Source organism: Nycticebus coucang, chromosome 18 (genome assembly GCF_027406575.1).
Source record: "Nycticebus coucang isolate mNycCou1 chromosome 18, mNycCou1.pri, whole genome shotgun sequence".
NCBI classification, from domain to species: domain Eukaryota; kingdom Metazoa; phylum Chordata; class Mammalia; order Primates; family Lorisidae; genus Nycticebus; species Nycticebus coucang.
The window spans coordinates 56,530,221-56,554,405 of NC_069797.1; the positions used below are offsets into that span (position 1 = coordinate 56,530,221).

At 39.7% G+C, this 24,185-nt stretch overlaps 2 protein-coding genes and 1 non-coding gene across 3 annotated transcripts; 1 reads left to right on the forward strand and 2 right to left on the reverse strand.

Annotated features, from left to right (window-relative positions):
* Positions 1–1,792: 1,792 nt before the first annotated feature.
* Positions 1,793–7,368, reverse strand: KRT26 (keratin 26). Its single transcript, XM_053569675.1, has 8 exons — positions 6,934–7,368; positions 6,413–6,495; positions 5,838–5,994; positions 5,543–5,704; positions 5,333–5,458; positions 4,106–4,323; positions 2,572–2,639; positions 1,793–1,944 (listed from the first exon to the last, which is right to left on the reverse strand). The coding sequence occupies exons 1-8, from the start codon at positions 7,366–7,368 to the stop codon at positions 1,793–1,795; spliced, it is 1,401 nt and encodes a 466-aa protein (XP_053425650.1).
* A 6,679-nt stretch (positions 7,369–14,047) lies between these two features.
* Positions 14,048–18,944, reverse strand: KRT27 (keratin 27). The gene is made up of 8 exons (XM_053569676.1): positions 18,501–18,944; positions 17,965–18,047; positions 17,424–17,580; positions 16,660–16,821; positions 16,449–16,574; positions 14,547–14,764; positions 14,285–14,334; positions 14,048–14,187 (listed from the first exon to the last, which is right to left on the reverse strand). The coding sequence occupies exons 1-8, from the start codon at positions 18,942–18,944 to the stop codon at positions 14,048–14,050; spliced, it is 1,380 nt and encodes a 459-aa protein (XP_053425651.1).
* A 2,018-nt stretch (positions 18,945–20,962) lies between these two features.
* LOC128571316 (U6 spliceosomal RNA) lies at positions 20,963–21,069 on the forward strand. The gene has a single exon (XR_008375748.1). It is a non-coding gene; the product is annotated as a U6 spliceosomal RNA (small nuclear RNA).
* Positions 21,070–24,185: the final 3,116 nt, after the last annotated feature.

Sequence of the window (24,185 nt, forward strand, 5' to 3'; positions counted from 1 at the left end):
CTGGAAGATAGAGCATCTGAGTGACACTACTAGTCAGAAGTAGAGAGGAATGAAGGATAGTGAGGGAAACTGTAGCCTAAGGCAGGGAGTACCCAGTGACCAGGACTTAATAAATATGAGAGAAGAGAAGAGAGCTGCTGTAAGAGAGCTGGAGGTGGGTGCCCAGAGGAGAGGCAAAGACTGTGGGGCTGCTGTAGGAAGCCCCCATTGCACTGGAAGCCATATTTCTGATTGTGTCGTTGGTGGTTATGCACACAGGAATCTGACTGATTGTGGTGCCTCTTTTCTTGGCAATGGAATCTTAGTGTGAAAACAAATATGCTGGAGTAAAATTTCTATGTTGATTTTGCCCTGTTCTGTGGGACTCCAGTGACTTTGGGGAAGAGGGAGATCTGTATTTGAATCTAAGACCCACCACACATCACTTGTGAAACTCTGGAGATATTTCTTAATATTTTAAAATATCTATTTCTTCATATATAAAATAAATATAATAAAACACTCACTTCATAGGCCTTTATGAATATTAAATTAGTTAATGCATGTGAAGTGAGTTAAAGGACACTCAGTAAATGCAGGATATCGTCATTATAGTTCTGCAATAGAAAGCACTTCTAAGCTGACCTAAATCAACTCTGTACCATTGAAACAGGGCCTCCACCATCAGGGGTGGGACCATTTGTCACAAGAAGACCCTGGCGAAAGGTAACTTTCAGCCTTATCTACCTCCCCAGCAACTCTAGATCTCTAGGCGGAGGTCAACTACTTTATGTGGAGCAGGAACTATCCAGACTATCTTTGGGAAATGCAACCTCACTAGGCCTAGCACCCTGAGATGGTACAGTTCAATTTTTATGGCCATTTTGAATCTGTCCACAATGTACATGTACCATTCAGTTAAAACCCTTTAGTGATGTCCTTTCATGTAATTTGGAAATCCAGGTTATTGCAGCACTCCCTGTCCCACCCCAAATGAAAATACCTCTTTAGCCTAGAGCTTTTCTGTTGTTCGACTCCAGCTAATACTTTCCAAATTTATTTGGTAAGGATGTCAGGAAGAATCTTGTGTGCAGGAGGATATATGAGTAAGATTTAGAACCACCCCCAGGCTTGCGTAGTGCAGCTCTAAATTTGCTTAGTCATCAGTGTGGTAGGGACAGAGAGATGCATTTGCTGCAAAATGGAAAAACAACTATCCAGACTCAGAGTCAATAAACCCACACTGCTGATCATCCACGCAGGTAAAGCTTTACAAAGGTGAACAAACTCTCATGACTGGTGGGTATAATCTTCTTTTATATCCGTGGAAGTTCCAACCCAAAGAGATCAAGTCATTTATAGTTAGTTAGGGACAGATTTGGAACCAGATATTAGGGCTAGGTGCTCTTTCCAGCTTGTTCTGTTAGTAATTGAGGTAAATGTGACCAAGAAGTGAAAAAAACCTTATTTTATTAGCACATCCTTAATAATATGTAAGTATTGTTACATTGGGATCAACCGTGGAAATAAAAATAACCAGTTTTATAAAAAATAACTTGCAATGAAAGAAGTTTTAATGAAATGACAAAGAAAAGGTTCCCCACAATAAAAACAAAAATCAGGGACGGAGCAAGATGTTTCCTTCTTTTGAAAAGGAAGACATGCAAAGAAAAGGAAGAAAGGGAAAACCAATTCTAGCACTTTTATTGTTAATAACAGAAATGAATAAGTTCCTTGAGTTCTTTGACCAGTGGCATTTTGGAAAGGTGGGCTTTTTTGTTTTATTTTTTTCTAAAATAAGTGTTACTTTTCATTATGGTGCTTTAGAAGGGACACGTTGTTCCACTGTAATGTTGCTTATTTTAGAGGATTTCTCTTCAACTGAGTGGACTCTCAGTGAAAGGACATTGCCGAGTTGATCTAGTTCCTCCACCACTGCTTTGACGACCGTTTCTTCGGTTGAGTCTAAAATAAAATAAATAAAATTTTAGTGGGCACTCTTAATAAGTGAAAGGCATTTTAGTCATGGCAGAAATGCTTTTTAAAAATAGTTTATGAAAGTTTGCAGTAAATGGATATGTATGTGTTTGAAGTCAATGCTAAGCAAGACCCTTGGCTATCTTTCTTGTATTTACCACTGTTTATAGAGCAATGGGTATTTGAAAATGCAAGTGAACATGGATTAGAATAACCTAAGTGTAGGTGGGCTGCAAGTGATGTTATATTGAGCAAGTGTAGGTGGGCTGCAAGTGATGTTATATTCCTTTTAATGCCCAATTGTCCTATTTTTGTGGTTTAAAATAAAACAAAACAGTGATTTTATCAAACAATGATCTTATCTTACAACAGCATTGTAATTTTGAAACAATACATTCTAGGTAAGAAAGATGTTAGGGGATTGATACCTCATTTTAATAACCATATAATTTGACCACATCTGTTCTATAGGAATATAAAATACAAACATTAAGAATTATTATAATGACACCTCATCCCTTCACTCCCTAGAACTGAACTGAAAAATAAATTTTATTTAATTAACAATTAAGTGACTCATTTAATACAACTAGTAGAGTTTAAAACTTTTCATACCTTGGACTTGATTTCCAGAATTTGTAGGCTTGCATCCTTTTGATTTATAACCCTTGGATTTGCATTTTCTGTGAAGAGAAGTAAATTATTGCATTTTTTTCCTTCATCAGGGAGCTCATAAATAACTCTAAATTGGGAATAGAAGTTTTGGGGTTTTAGTTTTAGTAAGATTCAAATTCCTTTTATGTTTAAGAGATATTAGTAATCTTCTCATAGTAAAAGAAGACATTAAATGGATGTTTATGGTCAGAAATCGCCTCATGACTAGATATGAACCCCTTCATTTAGTAAATGGGGACTTCGAGTTCTCATTCTCTTTTCTTGCAACTGGCCAATGAACAAGCTTGGACTGACTATTTTGTAGAAGGGGCTGAGCTAGATACTGTGGAAAAGATAGAGTCAAGACACAAGTAGTTTATTTGTTGAAAATAAAGTATACTCATGTAAAGAGGTAACATGGGTTAAGGGGTGCTATAAATTGTTAAAATAATGGTGTAGTAAGTGCTTTGTCCTGAGGAGGGAGCCGTTACTGTCAGACTCTTGTGAGAATAGGCTGCAGAGGGCTGACCTTGGACTCTGCAGAGGATATTACCTCTTCACTGTGGGTCCATGGGCAAGCATTTACTAATAGCCTCTGGTTTCCTAGTACTTTTTGTGTGTAAGCCCCTACGGCAAGCACTGTTACCTACATGGCAAAGCACTGTGTTTAAGAGAAGTTAAAAAGGGTGGGCTCCATAGCTCAGTGGTTAGAGGACTGGTCTTGTAAGAATAGTTAAGAGCATGGTTTTGGTGTTAGCAGGATTGTGTGTGTGTGTTAGCTGGATTTTAACAATGAGGAAACTGGATTTAGAAAAGTTCAACAATGTGTTGGTATTCATCTAGTATGTGATTCACACCCAGGGCTGCAATGCCAGGGCTGTTGCTATTGGCTAACAAACTATGATGCTTTTCTCATTAAATCTTCCTATATCGTCATTGCTCATCATCTTTAATATAAGGTGCATGTGGGGTAACTAGTGAAGTCATAATAAAAGAGAGTGAGGTATAAGAAATGTGCCTAACAAATAAATAATAAAAATTAGCCAGGTGTTGTGGCAGGTGCCTATAGTCCCAGCTACTCATGAGGCTGAGGTGAGAGGATCACTTGAGCCCAGGAGTAGGAGGTTGCTGTGAGATAGGCTGACACCACAGCCCTCTGTCCTGGGCAACAAAGTGAGATTCTGTTTCAGAAAAAAAAGCGTCTAAACACTAAATCACAGAAAGCAATTTTTCCCTTGGATTGGAATACTGAAATTGTTAAATATTCCATACTTAAATGCTCTTTCTATTATTTTACATACAGATACTTTACATGTTTAGAAATTTGATTCTGCCTGTTTTCATTCACTTGGATTATGTATATTCCTGAAGACATAGTAAGTGTAAGTACAATCCTTAGAGCAGGAAAGTCTAGGGTACAACATGGGGGTAAAACCTATGCAGTGGGAAAACATAGTTGATGTGAGGTTCATTTTGTTCACAAGTTAATATTTACCTTTCTTCTCCATCTATTAAGTTGCAATAAATTTCAATTTCTTTTTCCAAATATATTTTGATGTCAAGAAGCTGTTCATACTCCAGCTTCTGGCCTTCTGTTTCCGTTCGAATCTGTTGGAGTTGATCCTCCTTTGCCCCGATCTGATCCTGAATCTGCTGCAGTTGATCGCAGTAATTTCCTTCCATCTCAGCCAGGGAGCACTCATAGGATTGTTTCTGAAAGAAGCACCAAGTAAGGCTTGAATGTGTAAAAGAGAAATGTCATGTTCATATTTTAAACGTTTTCAAGATAGAAAGAAATACAAGGCCTAAATATTTTCAATTGAAAATATACATTAGCAAGATTTTTTTTTATTATTAAATCATAGCTGTGTACATTAATGCGATCATGGGGCACCATACACTGGTTTTATAGACCATTTGACATATTTTCATCACTCTGGTTAACATAGACTTCCTGGCATTTTCTTAGTTATTGTGTATATTCTACATTTACTAAGTATATTCTACATTTACTAAGTATATTCTACATTTACTAAGTTTCATATGTACCCTTATAAGATGCACTGTAGGTGTAATCCCACCAATCAGCAAGATTTTTTTTTCTTGATTTCCTCTCCATTGAAAAAAGTCATTTTTTAAGTTTGGGGATTGGTGAGTCAGAAGTAACGTTTAGAGACATAATTTTTTTTTTTTTAGAGAGACTCTGTCACCCTGGGTAGATTGCAGTGGCCTCATAGCTCATAGCAACCTCAATCTCTTGGGCTCAAGTGATCCGCTTGCCTTGGCCTCCCCAGTAGTTGAGACTACTTGTGCCCACCACAACCCCCAGCTAGTTTTTCTATTTTTATTAGAGACCGGGTCTTGCTCTTGCTCAGGCTGGTCTTGAACTCCTGAGTTCAAACAAGCTCCTGCCTTGGCCTCCCAGAGTGCTAGGATTACAGGCATGAGCCACCTCACTGGGCCTAGGGACAGAATTCTTAATATGTAATATATTTCGTATTTTTTTTTTTTTGCGTTTTTTGGCCGGGGCTGGGTTTGAACCCACCACCTCCGGCATATGGGGCTGGCGCCTTACTCCTTTGAGCCACAGGCGCCGCCCTGTATTTTGTATTTTTAGTTGTAGATAATTTGTTATATATTATACTTAGTGAGACAGATTTTTTATGTATGTATTTACTTATACACGCACGTACATATTCAATTCAGGATGATTCCTACATACCACAGCCGTGAGGGACTGAAGTTCTATTTCCAGGGTTTGTAGATTGCGTTTAAGTTCTGTGAGCTCATTTCTGGCTGCTGTGACTGCTCCTTCGTCATCAGAAATCTGCTGTTGCAGTGTTGCGCTCTGAAGTGTAATTGTGGGAAGGTTAGTGACTGGCTGGACGGTCTGTAGAACAAGCCCTTTGTGGCTAATTTGCCGGAGACCTACCCTCTCATTGAACCAGGCTTCGGCGTCTTTGCAGTTCTGCTCAGCCAAGTCCTCATACTCAGCCCTCATGTTGTTCAACAGGACAGTAAGTTCCACCCCCGGGGCTGCTTTCATCTCCACGTTCACGTTCCCCCCAGCTGTACATTGCAGGACTTCCATTTCCTGGAAAAAGGGCTGGTATTAATAATACCCAAAGGAGGATTTTGATTGCTATTCACACCCTGCTAGGAAATGAACAGCGGACTGGAAGAAGGAGATCAGATGCTGTACAAAGCCAGGCTGCGGGCTTCTTTACCTCCTGATGATTTTTTTTGAGGTATGTCAGTTCCTCACTGAGGGTCTCCCATTGTATCTCCAAGTCAGTTGTACAAAGCGTCAGTTCATCCAACACTCTGCGAAGATTGCTGGTGTCGGCCTCAACACTCTGGCGCAGAGCAAGCTCGTTTTCATACCTTAAATGTTATTGAAGAACTCCAGAGTTATAATCATAAACTTTTCAAAGCACACCTTTTTAAGACATATGCCAAAAGATATGATATCCTTAACAGATTTCTGAAGCTTCTTCTTGCAATGGCAAACTTCAAAAAGTTTGAGATGGCCACCCATTTACGAGTTGTACTTTGGAGATGTTATTTCTGGAGAGTTGATTTTGGTCATCCAAGGTACTTAACACTTAAATAAAATGTGGCTAGATTAAGAAAAATATGATAGCTCTTTTGATGAGTGCATATTTAATTCAATTTGTTCATTGATTTAGTCTGGCTTTATAAAAAACATTTTGGTTTTCAAAGCAAAAGATATGTTTTTTTTAAATTCAACTGAGTATTTTTTACCTTTTATACTATAATTAATTACTTTGTTGTCACCTACTTCAGCTTGAAGTCCTCAGAGGTCAGTCGGGCATTGTCATTTTGTAGAATAATACTGGCATTACAGGTGGTCGTGGAGATGATCTGAATAGGACAGATTGTGCAAAATGTTAAGTACCAAAGGTAAAGGAGGCTCCAGATTTCATTGTGATTCTATATCTTCCTAACCCAGCAAGCACCTGTTTTTGTATTGTTCCTTTATTAAAGGCAGATGGATGTTCTTCATTTAATAAATATCTAGAGGTTAAGAGCCACATGGATACTTTTATCACTTTGGTTTAAAAGGTACGAGTTACATGTAAGGAAAAAAGTAATTATATCTATTTGGAAATTATTTATTTTTTATTTTGCTATATATATATATATATATATATATTTTTTTTTTTTGGCCAGGTGCTGCCCTTAAGTCAGAATACAGAGTAAACAAATGTCACATCATGTAAATATGTTAAGCACCTTTTGTATTTTTGCTAAGCTATGCCCGCCCAAAGTAATAAAAGTATGCGAGCCCATGTTTCTTACCTGCCTTTTAAGATCTTCGATGATTGAGAAGTGTCTATAATGATCATGATCGTGTCCCCGGCGGGAACCGGGTCCACATTTCTCATACCAGCCCTTGATCTTCTGCTCTAGCTCTGTGTTGGCCTCCTCCAGAGCGTGCACATGGTCCAGGTAGGATGCCAGGCGGTCATTGAGGTTCTGCATGGTCACCTTTTCATTCCCTGACAGGAGCCCGTGCTCATTGGCAAGAAAACCAGCACTTCCCGACCCTCCACCACCACTGCAGAAGCTTCCTCCCGAAGAAATGTTCCCAAGAGTACAAGAAAAGCCTCTCCCTGCTCCTGGGGACCCAACGCACACATTCCCAGCCACAAAGCCCGTTCCTCCACTGGACAGCCTAACAGAGGCAGCTCGCGAGCAGATCTGCCTGGATCCACTAGAAAGTCGAAAAGACATGGCGACAGCACAGCCAAGCCACCCTTTCCCAGAGAGGAGCAAAGCCAAAGGACACCTGGCCCAGAGGTGAGCTCTACTGGCCTTTTATAGGATGCATGAGGTTGTTTCAGTCTTAACTGTGCCAATCTGTAATAAAATGTACCTGCACTCTAATTGTTGTTTTTCATAACTAGGTGATTTTTTTAAAGTGTCCAATCTGTAGGTAAAAAGATGCCTCAAGGAAATTTTTATATACACATAAAAAGGTGCTGGGTGGAGTAACACTAAATCATTGCCTTGAAGGTCAAATTTAAATATGAGTAAATGTACTTCTTTATGCCCTCTTGCATAGACTCTAGTCCCCTCATATAACATAAAATTAATAATTCAAGTAAGAAATGTCTTCTAATTTTGTCCCACAGATGCTCCTAGATTCTCTATTATTCCCACTTGATTGAATCTTTTCTTTCTTACTGAAATTACAGAATCTCCACATCTAGCGATCTGTTGGTAGTAGGAAGCTTGAAGTTTTTTTTTTTTTAAGAATTGAGAACTGAAATAATAAAAGTCCTGTTGTAATTTGCTTATCACTTTCACTAAAATTCGTGAAATTGCGGTGTTGATGGAGAATTATTTGGGTGGAGATTTCTTAGTTTGGTTCAGCAGCAGAACAGCAATTCCATTAATTCTGAGTCTTCAAATGGTTCACTTTCCTACCTCAGAAATATTGTTTACTGTCTTTTTAGTTCAAGTTTATATATTGAAGGTATTAGGAACTATTTTGAGAAGTTAGAACTATTTTGACCACTGAGGAGTAAAATATAATAATTAAAGGGTTGTTTTCATCACTACCTAGAAAACCAATGATTCTGGTACTGTAAGATGAGTTGTCCTAGGGAAGTCGACTCTGTACTCTTGCCTTGATGCCCTTGGGAAGTCATCCAGTTTTGTCCTGTTTGATTTCCCTCCAAGGCAAATGAACATAATAACATTGAACAATTTCAAATGAATGTTGAGCAGCTCCAGTAATGAATGACTATAAGACAGTCTGAAGGGCACAAACATTTTGTAAATGTTAATTATTTAAATTATTATAATTAAGTGGACTTGTCAGGCAGGGCAAGGTCTCTATCACTTGTAATGGTAAAAATGGATTGGTTTTGTTTTGAAACTGTAATTTTTTTCTGAATGTGATTTTTCAATGTGTGGACATCGAACATCTTGAAAACCATCCACCCTTCTTGTCACCAGAAGATAGGACTTCTTTGACCAAAAATATTTAAATTTCATAAATATAAAACTGTAATTTGGAAAAGTTAAAAGATACATCTCCTACTTAGAGACTTATTACTGGGTTTCTTGTGATCCGGTCAAATTTTTAATCTTTTGCCCATCCTTCCCATGAATAGATCAAGAAAAAGGTTATTAAAGAAAAAAAAGAAAGGAAAGAAAAAGGTTATATTGTCAGTGTAATACCTACTTTACAAGGCTTTTGTTTCTTAGCTAAGAGTTATTATGAGACTGCAAAGTGTTATTAACATGTCTATGTCTCTAGGTAATTTATAAACACTAATTAACTTACCTTTTGTGCGATAAGTTAGGCATGTATTATTAGAACCATTTTGGAGATGAGTTGGCTCAGAAGCTAAGTGGCAACACAGATCAGAAAGCATTTCTATATCAAAGTGAGACTAGAATGCATGATACTTAACTCTTTCTTCTTTTTTTTTTTAAACGCAACAGGATTTTATATTCAGCAAGGTGGTCAAATATACATATTTGGTCAGCTATAGGAGGAGTCATGAATATTTATGAAGAGAGATCATGGGCTCTTTCTTGAAAGATTGTCTCACCTATTGACTCACATGAGCAAGTCTCTTGAATTTTCTTAATCATAGATTTCCTCTAAACTCATACTTAATTTATTTTTGAGGCAGAATGTTACCCTCTTGCTCTGGGTAGAGTTCTGTGGTGTCAGATCCCACAGGAACCTCAAACTCCTGTGTTCAAGCGATCCTCTTGCCTCAGCCTCCCAAGTAGCTGGGAGTACAGGAACCCACCACAATGCTGGGCTAGTTTTTCAATTTTTAGTAGAGACAGGATCTCACTTTGCTCAGGCTGGTCTTGAACTCCTGAGCTTAGGTGATCCACTGGGCTTCATCTCCCAGAGTGCTGAAATTATGGATGTGAGCCACTGCTCCTGGCCTCAAATACTTGCTTTAAAAGTTTAGGTATGCTTAGTCCTTTCAGGAAACGGAGGATAGATTTAACAAAATCTCTGGGCCACTTCTACCTACACATTTCTTCCCTGAGAGTAAATATTTTATTCATGGTAAGAAACGAGTATTCAGCAGTGTATCATAGGTCATTTCTTGAGATTCTAGCAAGTATTAGAGTATTATTTGAGCTATGTATTACAGGCTATGTATGTATTTAAAAGAATTGAATTGAATTAAACTTTATGTAGTGTTGATGTCGCCTTATTACAGGATACCGTTTTTCATTGTAATATTGTCATTGGCCAGATCCAGGCCTGTGCTGCCCTTGCACAGTAAATCAATCACTGTGACACGATTTTTTGCAAAAGAGAAAATATTTATTTACAAGGTCAGGGAGGGAGGAGGCAGAGAACAGCTCTTCAATCCCTCCCACAAAGAAAAGGCTTAGGGTATTTATGGGTTAGGGAAGTGGGGTGGTCTAAGGCGTGGGAAACAGTAATTGGCAGTGGGGAAAATTGAAGTAGCAGGTTTATTCAGCCCAAGCATATCTGGGGTTCATTGCATTTCACAGGACATATGTATAGAACATGGCAGCATTAGCATAATCTGAGGGTGGAGTTTTTTGCCCTCAAAAGGATGGATGTCAAAAGTCCAACTCTTGGGCAATTGCATAGGCCCAGTTGAAGGGTCAGTGGTCTCAGTGGATTTGAACTAGATGGGATCTGGGCCAAGTTCTTGAAAAATAGCTGAAGTGACCGTTACCATGGTAACTTATGAATGTTATCTATAAAGTAGCCAGTAAAGGTTAAGTTTCAGTGTCCAGCAGTGTGGCTTCCAGCTTCATGGATAAAGGGGGAGAAAACAACTAAAAGTGAGCAACCAGAAGCGAACAGCGCAGACAGACCTCACCGAATTAATCCCTTATTTCATTATCTTATTCTAATGATCGTAGGCTCATTTTCCTTGTGATAAGCATACTGTTTAGTTTCAAGTATGCCGTTTTGTTTAAAATTCATGTTCTAGCCAGTGTGATCGCTCACAACTGTAATCTGAGCACTCTGAGAGTCTGAGGCAGGTGGATTGCTTGAGCTCAGGAGTTCAAGACCAGCCTGAGCAAAAGCAAGACACTCTGTCTTTAAAAATAGCCAGGCATTGTGGCAGGTGCCTGTAGTCCCAGCTACTTGGGAGGCTGAAGCAAGAGGATCACTTGAGCCTAAGAGTTTGAGATTGCTGTGAGCTGTGACGCCATGGCACCTTACTAAGGGTGACAAAGTAAGACTCTGTCTCAAATAAATAAATAGATAAACAAAATTCATGTTCTACATTTCTGTTAGCTTAAATTTAGATAGCCATTTTTTTTTTAACATGAGAGATGTTTGTTTTGTCACTGTATTAATTTTTTTTCTTTCTGAGAATCAGATTCTAGTGTGTAATTCCTCCCACAAAATGACTTCCCAAGTTTGTTTGGAGAGCAGAAACCTCTGAGAGAAGGCTCTGCTAATCTTTGACAGACTGGAGTTAGCAAGTATTTGGTTTCTTATCCCTTCTCTTGGTAGAGGAAGGTGGAGTTGTAAGGTTCTCACTGGTGTGGTATTACATTGTGGTTAAGCACATAGTCTCCGAGCCCGACCGCCCGGGTTAGTGTTCTAGCATCTCTAGTTGTTAGCTCAGGGCAGATCACTCAGCTGCTCTCTGCTTTGGTTTCCTTATCTACAAAATAAAGATAATATAGTACCTACTTCATAGGGTTGCCCTGAGGATTACATGATGCTCAGAATAGAGTCTAGCTTGTCTGAAGGGCTGGTTACCAATTATTATGAACTCGTTCCTAGAATTTATGTTTAAAAAAGTCCTGAATATAGCCTGGTTTAAGTAAAAAGAGTTTATTCAACCTGGTTCTAGTAGAAAGAGTTTATTCCCTGAGTTATGATGAGTTGGTGGTCAGACTTCTCAAATACTGAATAAATCTGAGCTAAGCATTTAAAAAATGGTCTTTTTAAATTTAAAGCCTTTTTTTTTTTTCTACATTAGGGTTCATTCTTGATGTTGTATATTCAGTGAGTTTCATAAATGAAAGTGGATCCCCAAACTAGGGTCTGATCTGAAGGCCAAGGGGATTCTTGGCTTCACACAAGAAAAAATTCAAGAGCAAGCTGACAGAGTAAGACCAAAGCAACTTTACAGAGTTAGACAGAAAAAGAAGGAATAAAAAGAAGAGTGGCTGCCCCACAGGCAGCAGTGTTTGTGTCGCTAGCTTCCTACTTCTAGGGCTATCTCTTGGCTACTGTTAAACCAAGGGAGGATTGTCCGTGAGTTTCTTGGGAGAGGGGTAGAGAATCTGGGGGGTGCCTCTTCCATTTAAACCACACAGGACAATTCCTGGGAGTTGCCATGGCATTTATTATCTGTCATGGTGCTGGTGGGAGTTTCTTTTAGCCTGTTAATGAATTATAACTAGTGTATAATGAGCAGTGAGGGTAACCCGAGGTGGTTTTTTGTACCATCTGGGCTCTAGCTGTTTTTGGCTGGTTTCTCTGCTGTGTCTTATTTTATTAGTGACCTTCTTCTGGGACTTTTAACTCTTTATTGAGACCTGCTAGTTCCCTATCTTAGGTTTGGATAAACGTATAAATGACATGTGTCTATCCTTATGGTATCATACAAAATATTTTATTTTCCCAGTTTTTAAAAATTCTTTACTGAATTATAACTGTGTACATTAATGCACTTACGGGATACAATGTATTGATTTGCTGCACAAGGTGGAATGCTTACATCTAACTGATTAACATAACAAGCATCTCCTTGCTTACTTATTTGTTGTGGCAAAGACATTCATACTCTATTCTCAATAGAAATGTATCATTGCATTACGCACATTAGGTTGGATTCCCCCCCAAACCACAAGATTTTCAGGGCAGTGAAAGTTTTCCTGTGCTCTGTCTGTTCATTCCTCCTCCAACAATCTCTGGCAACCACTGATCCTTTTACTGCCTCCATAATTTTATCTTTTCCAGAATATCATGCAGTTGGCATCCTACAGTATGTAGCCTTTTCAGATTGGCTTCTTTCTCGCAGAAGTACACATTTAAGATTCCTCCATGTCTTTCATGGCTTGATAGCTCTTTTTTTTTTTAAATCTCTGAATAATGTTCATTGCCTGGATGTACCAGCTTATTTATTCACCTACGGAAGGACATCTTGGTTGCTTTCAAGTTTTGGCAATTATGAATCTTCTATAAACATCTGCCTGCAAGTTTTTGTGTGGACAGAAATTTTCAACTCCTTTGGGTAAAGGATCCAGCGATTGCTGGATCGTATGGTAAGAGTACGCTTAGTTTTGTAAGAAACTGCCGAACTGTCTTCTCAAGAGTCTGTGAACTGAGTACTTTTGATTAAGAAACCATGCGGTAGGATGTTTTTGCATCTTAATTTGATATAAGGGTATATGATGAGAGGACTGGTTAATTGAAAAGTTAAGCAGGGAAGTCAGTATTTGCCTTAAGTTCACCTGAGTATTATTAAATGCATTTGGGAAAGAGAGGAGGCAAGCCATCTTGAAAATGACCAGGATTCCACTGTACTGAGAGTTCAGCGGTATGGTACTGGTTCCAGAGAGATGCAGGCTGCTTATGTTAAGACATTGATACGGGGTGGGGTACATTCTGTCACCCTCAAATAATCCTAGAGAGAGTTTTCTGCTGTGGTTCCCCCCACACCATGTAGCCTTTAACCACAGATTAGAGCAAGATTCATTGAAAGTAAGAGCTAAATATTTCACTAAAAGTTATGTTTTACTTAAGGGACATGTTGCTCTGTTGTCTTGGATGGCAAAAACGGAGCAGAGTGCTGTGAATCCCTAGCCTCAGGGCAGATGGTTAAATCACCCATGACCCCTGGACTACTCTGCGTATGACAGCCCCACACCTTTCTCTTTGCCTTCTACTGTCAAATCTCCCCATTTGTAGCCATTCCTTTGTTTCTTAGGACGTTTCCATTTCTTCAGTTTCTTATTTCCTCATCTATGAGCGTGTTGACTTCAGGGACTGGGTCTTATTCACTGTTTCATCCTCAATACCTGGCCCTTCGTGTGTGCCCAGAAAGGACTTTTTGAAGGGTGGGAGAAAGGCAAAATTTTACAGAGGTGTGAGAAAGACTCCAACTCGTTGACATGTTAAACTTCCTCCTAACGTGTGAAGATGGTTGACTTAAACGGAAGAAATTAAAGACAAAATTCAGTCAGCTCCCACGGGAGGTTATATTTAAAATACAAAGACTGATCCGAACCAGGGAAGATAACTTGCAACAGGAAGAACTTTTATTGAAACACCACCATAGAGAAAGCCAAAGAAATGTTACTATTCTAAACACAGCTTGTCTTCATTCTTCAGAAGAAAAGCAGAAAAGTTAAGAGTGCCCTTAATTAGTTTCAATTTGGTGTGTTAATTTAGCGGCCCTTCTTTCTGGGGGGAGGGTAGAGTTCAGGAAGGCACCCTCTGTTCACTCTTGGGGTTGACCTTGGTGGCTTTTTCTTCCGTGGTATGAACTCTGGATGACAGAACTTTGCCACGAGAATCTATTTCTTCGACAACTGTTTTAACGATGGCTGCTTTAGATGAATCTAAAATGACACATATGAACTGTCACCATTTATCAAATTCATAAACAGGAAATAACTCATCATTTGGAACACACGTAAACATCAAATGTTTGTTTACCTTTCATCTGGTTTCCTGGACCTCTGTGGCCTTTTGATTTAAAACAAGAGCTGTAAAAATATGGAAGCATTTGTATTAATTATTTCACTCTGTGTTTTCAGGAAACTGAAAAACAATGATTAAGGTGAGAGTTCTTTGAATCCCAAAATAACAACAATGACTTTTTATCTACACATTCTCTGGATCACAGATACTTTGTACTTGACTTCAAGTCATCTTTCATAACTCTGCAATACATTGTTTTCTCACTAGAAGAACTTACCCATCCTCTCCATCAATCAGGCGGCAGTAGGTCTCGATTTCTTTTTCCAGGAGGACCTTGATGTCCAGGAGCTGCTCATACTCGAGTTTCTGGCCCTCGGTCTCGGTCCTGACCTGGTGCAGCTGCTCCTCCAGGGCCCCGATCTGAGCCTGGATCTGCGCCAGCTGCGCACAGTAGTTGCTCTCCGTCTCTGTCAAGGAGCACTCTAGGGACTGTTTCTGTGGGTAGTGGAAAATGCCACAGTATGGTTTTAGAAAAAGCCAGATCACTTAGGAGATAACTAAGGGTTATCCTTACATAATGCAAATAATCACATTTATTTAATAGATTTCATGTGTTCAATAGTAATTGTTGCCTTTATTAGACGTCATACTATTTTTCTATGTGTGAATGACACAGTTAGTGACAAATGTTACCATATGCCCAGGAGTATTAGAACCAGTGAAATTGTTTCTTCATGGGGCACAGTCCGAAGATCCCTCTGCCATTCCAATACAGCCTGTGCTTGTACAATGTGGTACAATCTGCCACTTCCCTGCTTACAAAATCCCCTACACAAACAAAACAAAACAAAAAACAAAAAAAACCCCCCAAAACAAAAAACCCCCCAAAATCCCCTACACATTTGCTACTTCATTTCTAATTGTGTGACTGTCTTGTCATGAAGATTGTAGCTCTTCTATTAAAAAAAAATAGCCCTATAGGAAACCGCATAAACTTTCCATCAGAGAAAAGAATTATCTTTTTAGGTTTTAAATGCAGCGGTTCAATTCATTGGCTTGTGAATCCAAATTTATATAGAGCCACAGAGGGAACATGTGCTGTAATTTTACATGGAATAAAGATGAGAGCAGTGTACCGTTTCATCTGCAAGTACTTTTATATAAAGTCCTGATTATATGTACAGTCATAATCTCATTTGCGAATAAACTCAGGAGGTTTACTATCCATAGTGGGATAAGTATAGACTTGGGAGTTAGAAAATTTGGAGAGGAATTCTGGATCCAGCTGTGGGACACTGGGACTGAACTACTTCAACTCTCAGATTCCTCTTTTATGAGTTATAGAGTCTGCCCTGCCCATGCTCCAGGCTGATTGTGGACTCACATGTGGGTGGAAGTGCTGGGCAAGCCCTTAATGAAAGAGGTTATTATTCTCATCAGGCACCTTTAGCTTTAGAGTCGACCTTCACGCCTCTACTTTGCTTCTTATTTATGCCATTTGAAAAGGACCTGTGAGTGCTTTAATTAAGAGACCAAAGGGAATGCTAGGTGAAGATACGACAGGTGCAAATGTGATTTTTCCTCTCCATAAGCAGTGTTCTTTTTAAAAAGCACTGACACATAATTGTACATATTTTTAGGGTGCATAGTGATATTTCAATACATATAATGTGTAGTGATAGAATCAGGATAATTAACACATCCATCACCTGAAACATTTTATCTTTTTTTTGGTGCTGGGAACAACATCCAAAATATTTTCTTCTATTTGAAAATATATAACAATTATTGTTAATGATAATCATCCTACAGTCCTATGGAACACACTAGAACTTGTGCTTCTCATCTAGCTGTAATTTTGTATCCTTTAACCAACTTCTTTTTATGCTCCCATCTTTTTTACCCTTCCCAGCTTCTAGTAGCCATTGTTCTCTCCTTTATTTCTATGAGATTGACTTTTTCTTCTCTTTCTCCTTTGCTGAGACGGAGTCTCGCTGTGTTTCCCCTCTGTAGAATGGCAGAGTGCAGTGGGATCATCACAGCTCACAGCAACCTCGAACTCTTGGGCTCAAGCGATCCTCCTGCCTCAGCCTCCCAAGTGGCTGGGACTACAGGGGCTCTCGGGGATGCCTGGCTATTCCAATTTCTAAAGCAAATCTGCTTCGTGCTTTTGGCTTACCGTTGCTAAGAGGGACTGAAGTTCAATCTCCAGGGTTTGAAGAGTACGTTTCATCTCAGTAAGTTCGTTCCGAGCTGAGGTGGTGGCGCCCTGGTCATCAGAAATCTGCTGCTGTAGCGAAGCGCTCTGAAATGTTAGCAGCCAGCGTTAAGGCCAGCGTTCGAGGCATCTGCACCCAGTGCCAGGTAAGCGCGCCCCAGAGTGGTTTTACCCTTTCGTTGAACCAGGCCTCGGCGTCCCTGCGGTTCTGCTCCGCCAGGGCCTCGTACTCGGCTCGCATGCTGTTCAGCAGGACCGTGAGGTCCACCCCGGGGGCCGCGTTCATCTCCACGTTCACGTTGCCTCCCGCTGCGCACTGCAGAGCCTTCATTTCCTGAAAGAGATTTTGTTTAACCGAAATCAGGATCTGAATATTTTTATTTGTTTATATTGAGACAGACTGTCACTCTGTCGTCCTAGGTACAGTGCTAAGCCATCTTAGCTCCCAGCAACTTCAAACTCTTTGGGCTACAGCCATCTTCCTGCCTCAGCCTCCCAAGTAGCTGGAACTACAGGCACCTGCCACAGTGCCCGTCTAGTTTTTCTATTTTTAGTAGAGACGAGTCTCGCTTTTGCTCAGGCTGGTCTCGAACACCTGAGCTCAGGCAATCTCCCTACTGAGGCCTCCCAGAGTGCTAGGATTACAAGTGTGAGCCATCACGCCCCACCAAGGATCCGAATATTTTTAAAGGGCCCAGAAAGACAGGATCCATATGGTTAGAAACTTTTTTTGGGTGGGGGTGGGAGGGTGCGGGGGTGGTGGGGGCGGCGGCGTGTATTTCTTTTGAGAATAGAAACATTTTCAAACAATGTGAGCCGTATGGAGAAACTGACAAGTTTCTTCTTGAATATTAGATACGGTATGCATCATCTGAAATTAATTTTAAACTTTGGGAGAGAGGCGGTTTGTGACATCCAGGGAGGCAGAGCATGTACCTCCTCGTGATTCTTCTTGAGGCAGGCCAGCTCTTCGCTCAGAGTCTCCAGCTGGATCTCCAGGTCTGTCCTGCACAAGGTCAGCTCATCCAGGACTCTGCGCAAACCGTTGATGTCCGCCTCCACGCTCTGGTGAAGGGCCAGTTCATTTTCAAACCTTGGAAAAATATTTGAAAATTCCATTGACTCATATTTAGACCTTAGTCACCTTACTTTTTAGACCATCATAAAGCTCAAACGAATGTTTGGGGGTAAAACTATTAAAATAATGCATAAAACTTCAGTTTGATCACCCACAATGCAAGAAAAGCAATTCTTCAGAGAAAGAGTAAGGGGATACTCAAAATTCTCTCTCTTATGACCTTGGCATTAAATTTGTGTTAGCCCCCCCATTTCCCAAGTAAAATATATTACTCAGCTAGTCATTCTAATAAAACAAATAAATGGATAAATAAAAGCAAAGAATTTAGCCAACCTCACATAACCTAAATAAAAGAGAGAGTTAACCTTTTGTTTTTGGTCTCTCTTCAGCTCCACTTACTTTAGTCTGAAGTCATCAGCCGTCAGTCTTGCATTGTCATTTTGCAGGACAACACTGGCATTACTTGTAGTTGCAGAAATTATCTGGGACGTGGACAGTGAGCGAATATTAAAAAAAATTTCAAATTTCCCTGAAATGAAGTTACCTATAAAATTATACACATAGTAATATTTCTGGCATCTGTCTCTACTAAGAAGAGGATCCTTTCGAAAATGGGAAATTTAAGTATGGTCTCTTTTATTCCTCACTCCGCCCATAAGTGTCTATGGGAAAACTTATAAATATACAGCTGGAGACACTGGGCAGTTTTTGATACTTCAGTATTACTAAAAGCATACGTGTACACCCCATGATGGGTGGGGCATGTTCAAAGATTAGAATCTTTATAGAAATTATTTCTGATATTGATAATGAACTCTCACAATTTAGCAGCTGAGGGCAAAGCCCTGTTATTATGACAGCTCATACATCTGGAGAGACGAGAGGGGCTAAATATCCTCCTGAATGTTAACACTTAACACCCTGGTGTTTCTTACCTTATTCTTAAGGTCATCGATTATTGGGAAGTATCGGCGGTAATCATGATCGAGACCACGGCAAGAACCAGGTCCGAATTGCTCATACCAGCCCTTGATCTTCTGCTCCAAGTCAGCGTTGGCCTCCTCCAGAGCTCGAACGTTCTCCAGGTAGGAAGCCAGGCGGTCGTTGAGGTTTTGCATGGTCACCTTCTCGTTGCCGGAGAGGAGGCCGTGTTCGTTCCCGGTAAAGGCCGCATAAGAAGCACTTCCCCCGCCCAGCCCTCCGCCATAGCCTCCAGCAACCGAGCTGCCCCCAAAGGCACAGGAGAAGCCGCCTCCGATGCCTGGCACACCGCAGGCGTTTCCAGCCCCCAAACCTGCCCCCCCACTGGAAAGCCTTAAGGATCCCGCTCCTCCGCAAGAGCCAAGCCGTCTGGATGCCGAAGAAAAGTGCAGAGACATGGTGCCCAGGCAGGAGTGTTTGTTGACCAGGGATGCTCTGATGGTGAATGACCTGCTCAGACAGTTCAGTTTGCCTTTATATACGCGTGATAAGGGTGTCTCTTGACGAACTTTGATACTCATAACGAAATGGTGTTTGCCAGCTCATTGTGAATTATTCATAATTGAGTGTTGTTTTTTTTCTTTTAATGAATGTCTTTACCCTACTGGGTCCATTTCTGTAGGTGGTTAGTTACCTTGGGGTTATTTGTTATCTCTGGAATTGGACAGGGTGGAGTATTATCAAAATTATTACAGTGTCGCACTTCAAATTTAGTGTGAGTAACCCTTCCTGTCCTCCAGGCTTCAGGAATATAAAATTCCTACAAGAATAAAAAAAGGGTGATGGACAAATTTCTCTTTCCCTAGACTAAATCAACAACATTGCTTTTTCTCCAGCGAGTGAAGCATCATAGTCATAATTTTCTATCAGATGTGCTGAAAATAATTTCAAGGACAGGGGCCCATGGTACTGGAAGGAGGAGGTGACATCCTAAATGGAAACTGAAAAATTAAGTGGAAACTTGTTTGGAGACAGAAAGTCTTTCTTTCATTCTTATCCTGCTTGAAGTATCATTTCATCTGTACTGGTTTTCTGCTTACGCTCTGTTGCTAACCAGGATAAGTGAGGGAATTGGTTTAATCTCTCCAGGCCTCAGTTTCCTCATCTGTAAAATGGTCTGGATAATGACTTCCATGTTCCTTTTCTATCTCTAGATTTTTCATATTTCTGCCCTCTTTCTCTCACTGTCCACTTGTAGAATTTTCCTCCATTTTTCACCTCTTATTTCTAAATTTTGGACCCACCATTTTACTGAAATTAATCTGTCAGAGGTCACTAATCATGGCACATCTACAATGCAATCGTCATTTCTTTCATTTATTCTCCTGTACCTTCTTGGTTATGCTCAGTACTGATCATCTCAGTCTGAGTTTCAGACAGTTGCTTTCAGAGAATTCTACATCTCTGGTGGCTCCCTTTTCTCTTCTGCTTCTAGCCTCTGTGCCCTACATTTTTTCATTACTGATAGTTTTGTGCTTGGCACTCCACACTCTTCCTTATGTAGATCTTACTTCCCTGACTTGTTTATCCATCTGTTTTACTACCCCCTCTTTCCCATCTCTTTGCCTTTGTTCATGTTGTTCTTTCCATAATAATACAAAACTTATTTGAGATGTCCCATTTGCCAAGAACAATTGACATCATTTTCAATTACATAGATTGAAGAATTGAAGTTAGCAAAAATACAATTTTTTATACATGACCTAATAAATGTGTTTGCAGAAAAAGGAAGCCAAAAAAAAATTGTCAATCAGGAAATTACAGTTTTTAAGTGTTCTTGTTTTATTGTAGTACACAGAATTATGACACTAAATTTTTTTTGCAGTTTTGAGTTTATGTTGTTAGGTATTTGTCACTGTTACCCCTACTTCATGTTATAAGTAGCAAGATGTCTTTAAAGAAAATGATTTTTATTTTAATATTTGTAACCGAACTTTTCTCTGACTTTTGAGCAAGAGGCCCTGCATTTTCATTTTTTCACAGGACCCTGAAAATTATGTAGCCAGACCTGATTATTGGATATTTCTCTGGGGAAACTGGAGAATCCTAGAGAAAAGACCTCCAGATGCAGATATTTGAGTGTTCCCCACAAAAAGGAAGCTCATCACACAACCACCCTACAGTGAATTACAGACTTACACACAGAACCTCCAAATGTTCAAGACTTTACTCTTCAAAATAAACACAATGTCATAGATGCTCCAACACGAAAATGACTCAAAGAGACAAACGAAAAAGAGCACTTAGGAGAGACAAGATAATTTTTAAAAAGCTAAAGAAAACTTTAAAAAAGAAACTACCTATATAATTATGACCCTTAGAAGTAACAAAAATACTGCATATGCACAACATGGATAGAATATCATTAAAATTGAACATCAAGAACAGAAAGACCTCTTAGAATTAAAAACTAACTGTGCTCGCTTCGGCAGCACATATACTAAAATTGGAACGATGCAGAGAAGATTAGCATGGCCCCTGCGCAAGGATGACACGCAAATTCGTGAAGCGTTCCATATTTTTTAATAAAAAAAAACAAAAAACAAAAAACTAACTTCCAGAATAAAACTTCAATATGTAAGTTGGAAAATAAACTTAAAAAAAAAAAAAAACTCCCCAAAGTAAAACAAAAATATAAGATGATATATAAACCTTGAAAAAGCCAATCCCTCAAGATGAATCTTCAGTGCCTAAATGGACCTAAATTCAAATTAAGCAGAGTGGCTATTTGCTGACTGGAAGGCACACACATCTGAGTTCCTGGAAAATCCCTAGCTCTGCTTAATTTTTTGTTAATGCTGCTTGTGCTAACCAATAAGCTATGACCTACATCAGCCAATCAGAACTCAGCAACCTTCTACCAATCAGAACACAGCAAATATCAATCAATCAGAACTAAACAAGTTTGAATGCTTCATTTGCATAAGAAGAACTGAGTAGGAACCTGACCAGGAACTTTACAAAAGAAAGTTCTCTGAAACACACCTTCATTTTATAGGGAAGGCTTCATCTTCTTGGTTTGCAAAGTGTTCTCTAGAATAAAGTCCCTTTCCTTTAAATTTCTTTTCAGAGAACTTTTGTTCACAGATACAAAATTACAAAATTAGAGACTTGGTCCAAGAACAACCTTAAGTAGGTCTTTTGGAAAGAGAGAAGGGAGACATGATGAAGAAATTATTTTATAAATATGCTCTAAGATACTACTCAGAATAAAGGACTGAACTTCTAAATTCAAGAGACCACTAGAACTATGAAAAAATGGAAACAACCATAGCAAAGCCATCTGTGCGATATTTCAGAGAAATAAGAGAAAAAGAGAACATTTAAAATATTAGGAGAAAAAGAGGGAGGAGCAAGATGGCAGCTGAGTAACAGCTTCCTTGCAACGGGGCACTGGTGAGTCTACAGAGAGAAGACATCAGGCATCTCTGGCTGGTGGGATCTGCCCAGAAACATCCCTCTGGGGACACAGGGAGTCAGTGAGAAACTTCTGGACCCCATGAGGAGGATAAAAGCAGGGGAGAACTGGCAAGTGGTTGCGTGTGTTTGTTCAGTCTAATCCCGCAGGCAGCTGTAAGTACAGCAGCAGTGAGATTGCAAACTGGAAAGTCCTTCCCTGTGAGCTGTTTTGTTTTTTTGGACTTGGGGACTCAGTTGAACTACCTTGGGAGAACTTGGGTAAGAGTGTGAAGGACTTTAAGCATTGTCTTGGGCCCCGGACTGAGCCACTGAGCTGGAAGGAGCTAATAGTGTTCAGCTGTGGGTCATGGAGCCATTGTGGGAGAACTGCCCCAGCAAGCTACGCCCTCAGGGTCACAGATGGAGGATTGGGCCGGAGACCTTGGGTGAGTAATGTAGTGCCTGAGCAGCCTAAAGGTGGGGACTGAGATGCCTTACAGCCTTAGCCCTCAGGGGCATAGAGTGAGACTGGTTTTGGCACACTGGGTAAGTGGACAGCCACTTCAGAAGTGATCCCAGCAACAAGTGCTTTCCTGGGAAAGCTTCTGTTTAGCCAAGGTTGATAGTTTAAAATGCCTATTAAGTGGGCTGAGGAGAGATTTAGGCTCTCCACCCTGCAGAGTTGGAGAAATCAGCAGAGGCTACCAGTCTCCATCTCATATAGCTGTATCAGCTTTGTGATTAACATCTCATACCCCAGAAGATCACGTGTTGCACAGACAATATTCAGCAATATATATATATATATATATGTAGTGCTTTGTTTTTGGTTTGGTTTTTCTTTTTGATTGTTTTTTTTTTTTTAATTTCAACATTTTCCCTCTAGATTTTTCATTTTTCTTTCTTTTTCTAGTTTAAATATAATTTTCCATAGTTGCTTTCTTTAAAAATTAGAACTTCATTTTTGCTAGTGTTTCTACCCCTATTATTTGGTTTTCCCCCAATTTTATCCCATAAGGTTTTCTGTTTGCTTGTTCTGGTTTGATTTATAGCATTTTTGTCTTTCCTCTCTACTTGGTGGAAGTGGGGTACTGTGTCTGAACAGGCTGGCAAAAAGCTGCTGATCTCAAGGGAACCACCCAACCTGGCACCCCCAGAAGTTGGGGTTTTTTTAAGGCAGGGTCAAAGTACCCTATTGTACACCTGTATTGCTCCTGTCTCCCTCTTTCTGTGCCTCTGTTCTTTTTGTCAATATTCCCTTTTACTCACCGCCTCTCCTTTCTCTTTTTCCTTTTCTTTTTTTAAAAAAATCTTTTTTTCCCTTCTTGCTCTTCAACCTTCTTATCCTTCTGGTCCTGTACCATAAGGACTCATCAAAACCCTCGGCCAGAGGCACAGCAACTTAAAGAGCAAGAGGAAGTGAAAGGAAAATTAGGGCAAGGAAACAGATAAAAGAAAATACCCATGAGGGAAAATCAGCAGAAAAATACTGGCAACATGAAAAACCAGTCCAGAGCAGCCCCCCAACCAAGGGACCATGAGGTAGCTACTGTAGAGGATTCCACCTATAAAGAAATGTTAGAAATGACAAGAAGAGAATTTAGAATACAGATGATGAAAACAATGAAGGAAATGATGGAAACAATGTAGGAAACTGCTGATAAAGTGGAAAATAACCAAAAGGAAATCCAAAAACAGAATCAAATAAGAGATGAATGATATGAAGAATATAGAAAGGATATAGCAGAGCTGAAGGAACTGAATCAGTCAATTAGGGAACTTAAAGATACAATAGAAAGTATCAACAACAGATTAGACCATGCAGAAGAAAGAATCTCAGAGGTAGAGGACAACACTCTTGAGATAACTCAGATAGTTAAAGAGGCAAAAAAAAAAAAAAAAAAAAATCAGAGAGAGAGAGAGAGAGAGAGAGAAAGCAGAACGTTCACTGACAGAATTATGGGACTTTATGAAGTGTTCAAAATACGAGTTATGGGTATCTCAGAAGGGGAAGAAGAATGCCCCAGGGGAATGGAAATCATACTAGAGAATACTATAAATGAAAATTTCCCAAATATCACCAAAGATTCTGACACACTCCTTTCAGAGGGATATCAGACCCCAGGTCACCTCAACTCTAACAGAGTTTCTCCAAGACACATTGTGATGAACCTGTCCAAAGTCAAGACAAAAGAAAAGATTCTGCAAGCTGCCAGGAGTAAGTGCCAGTTGACCTACAG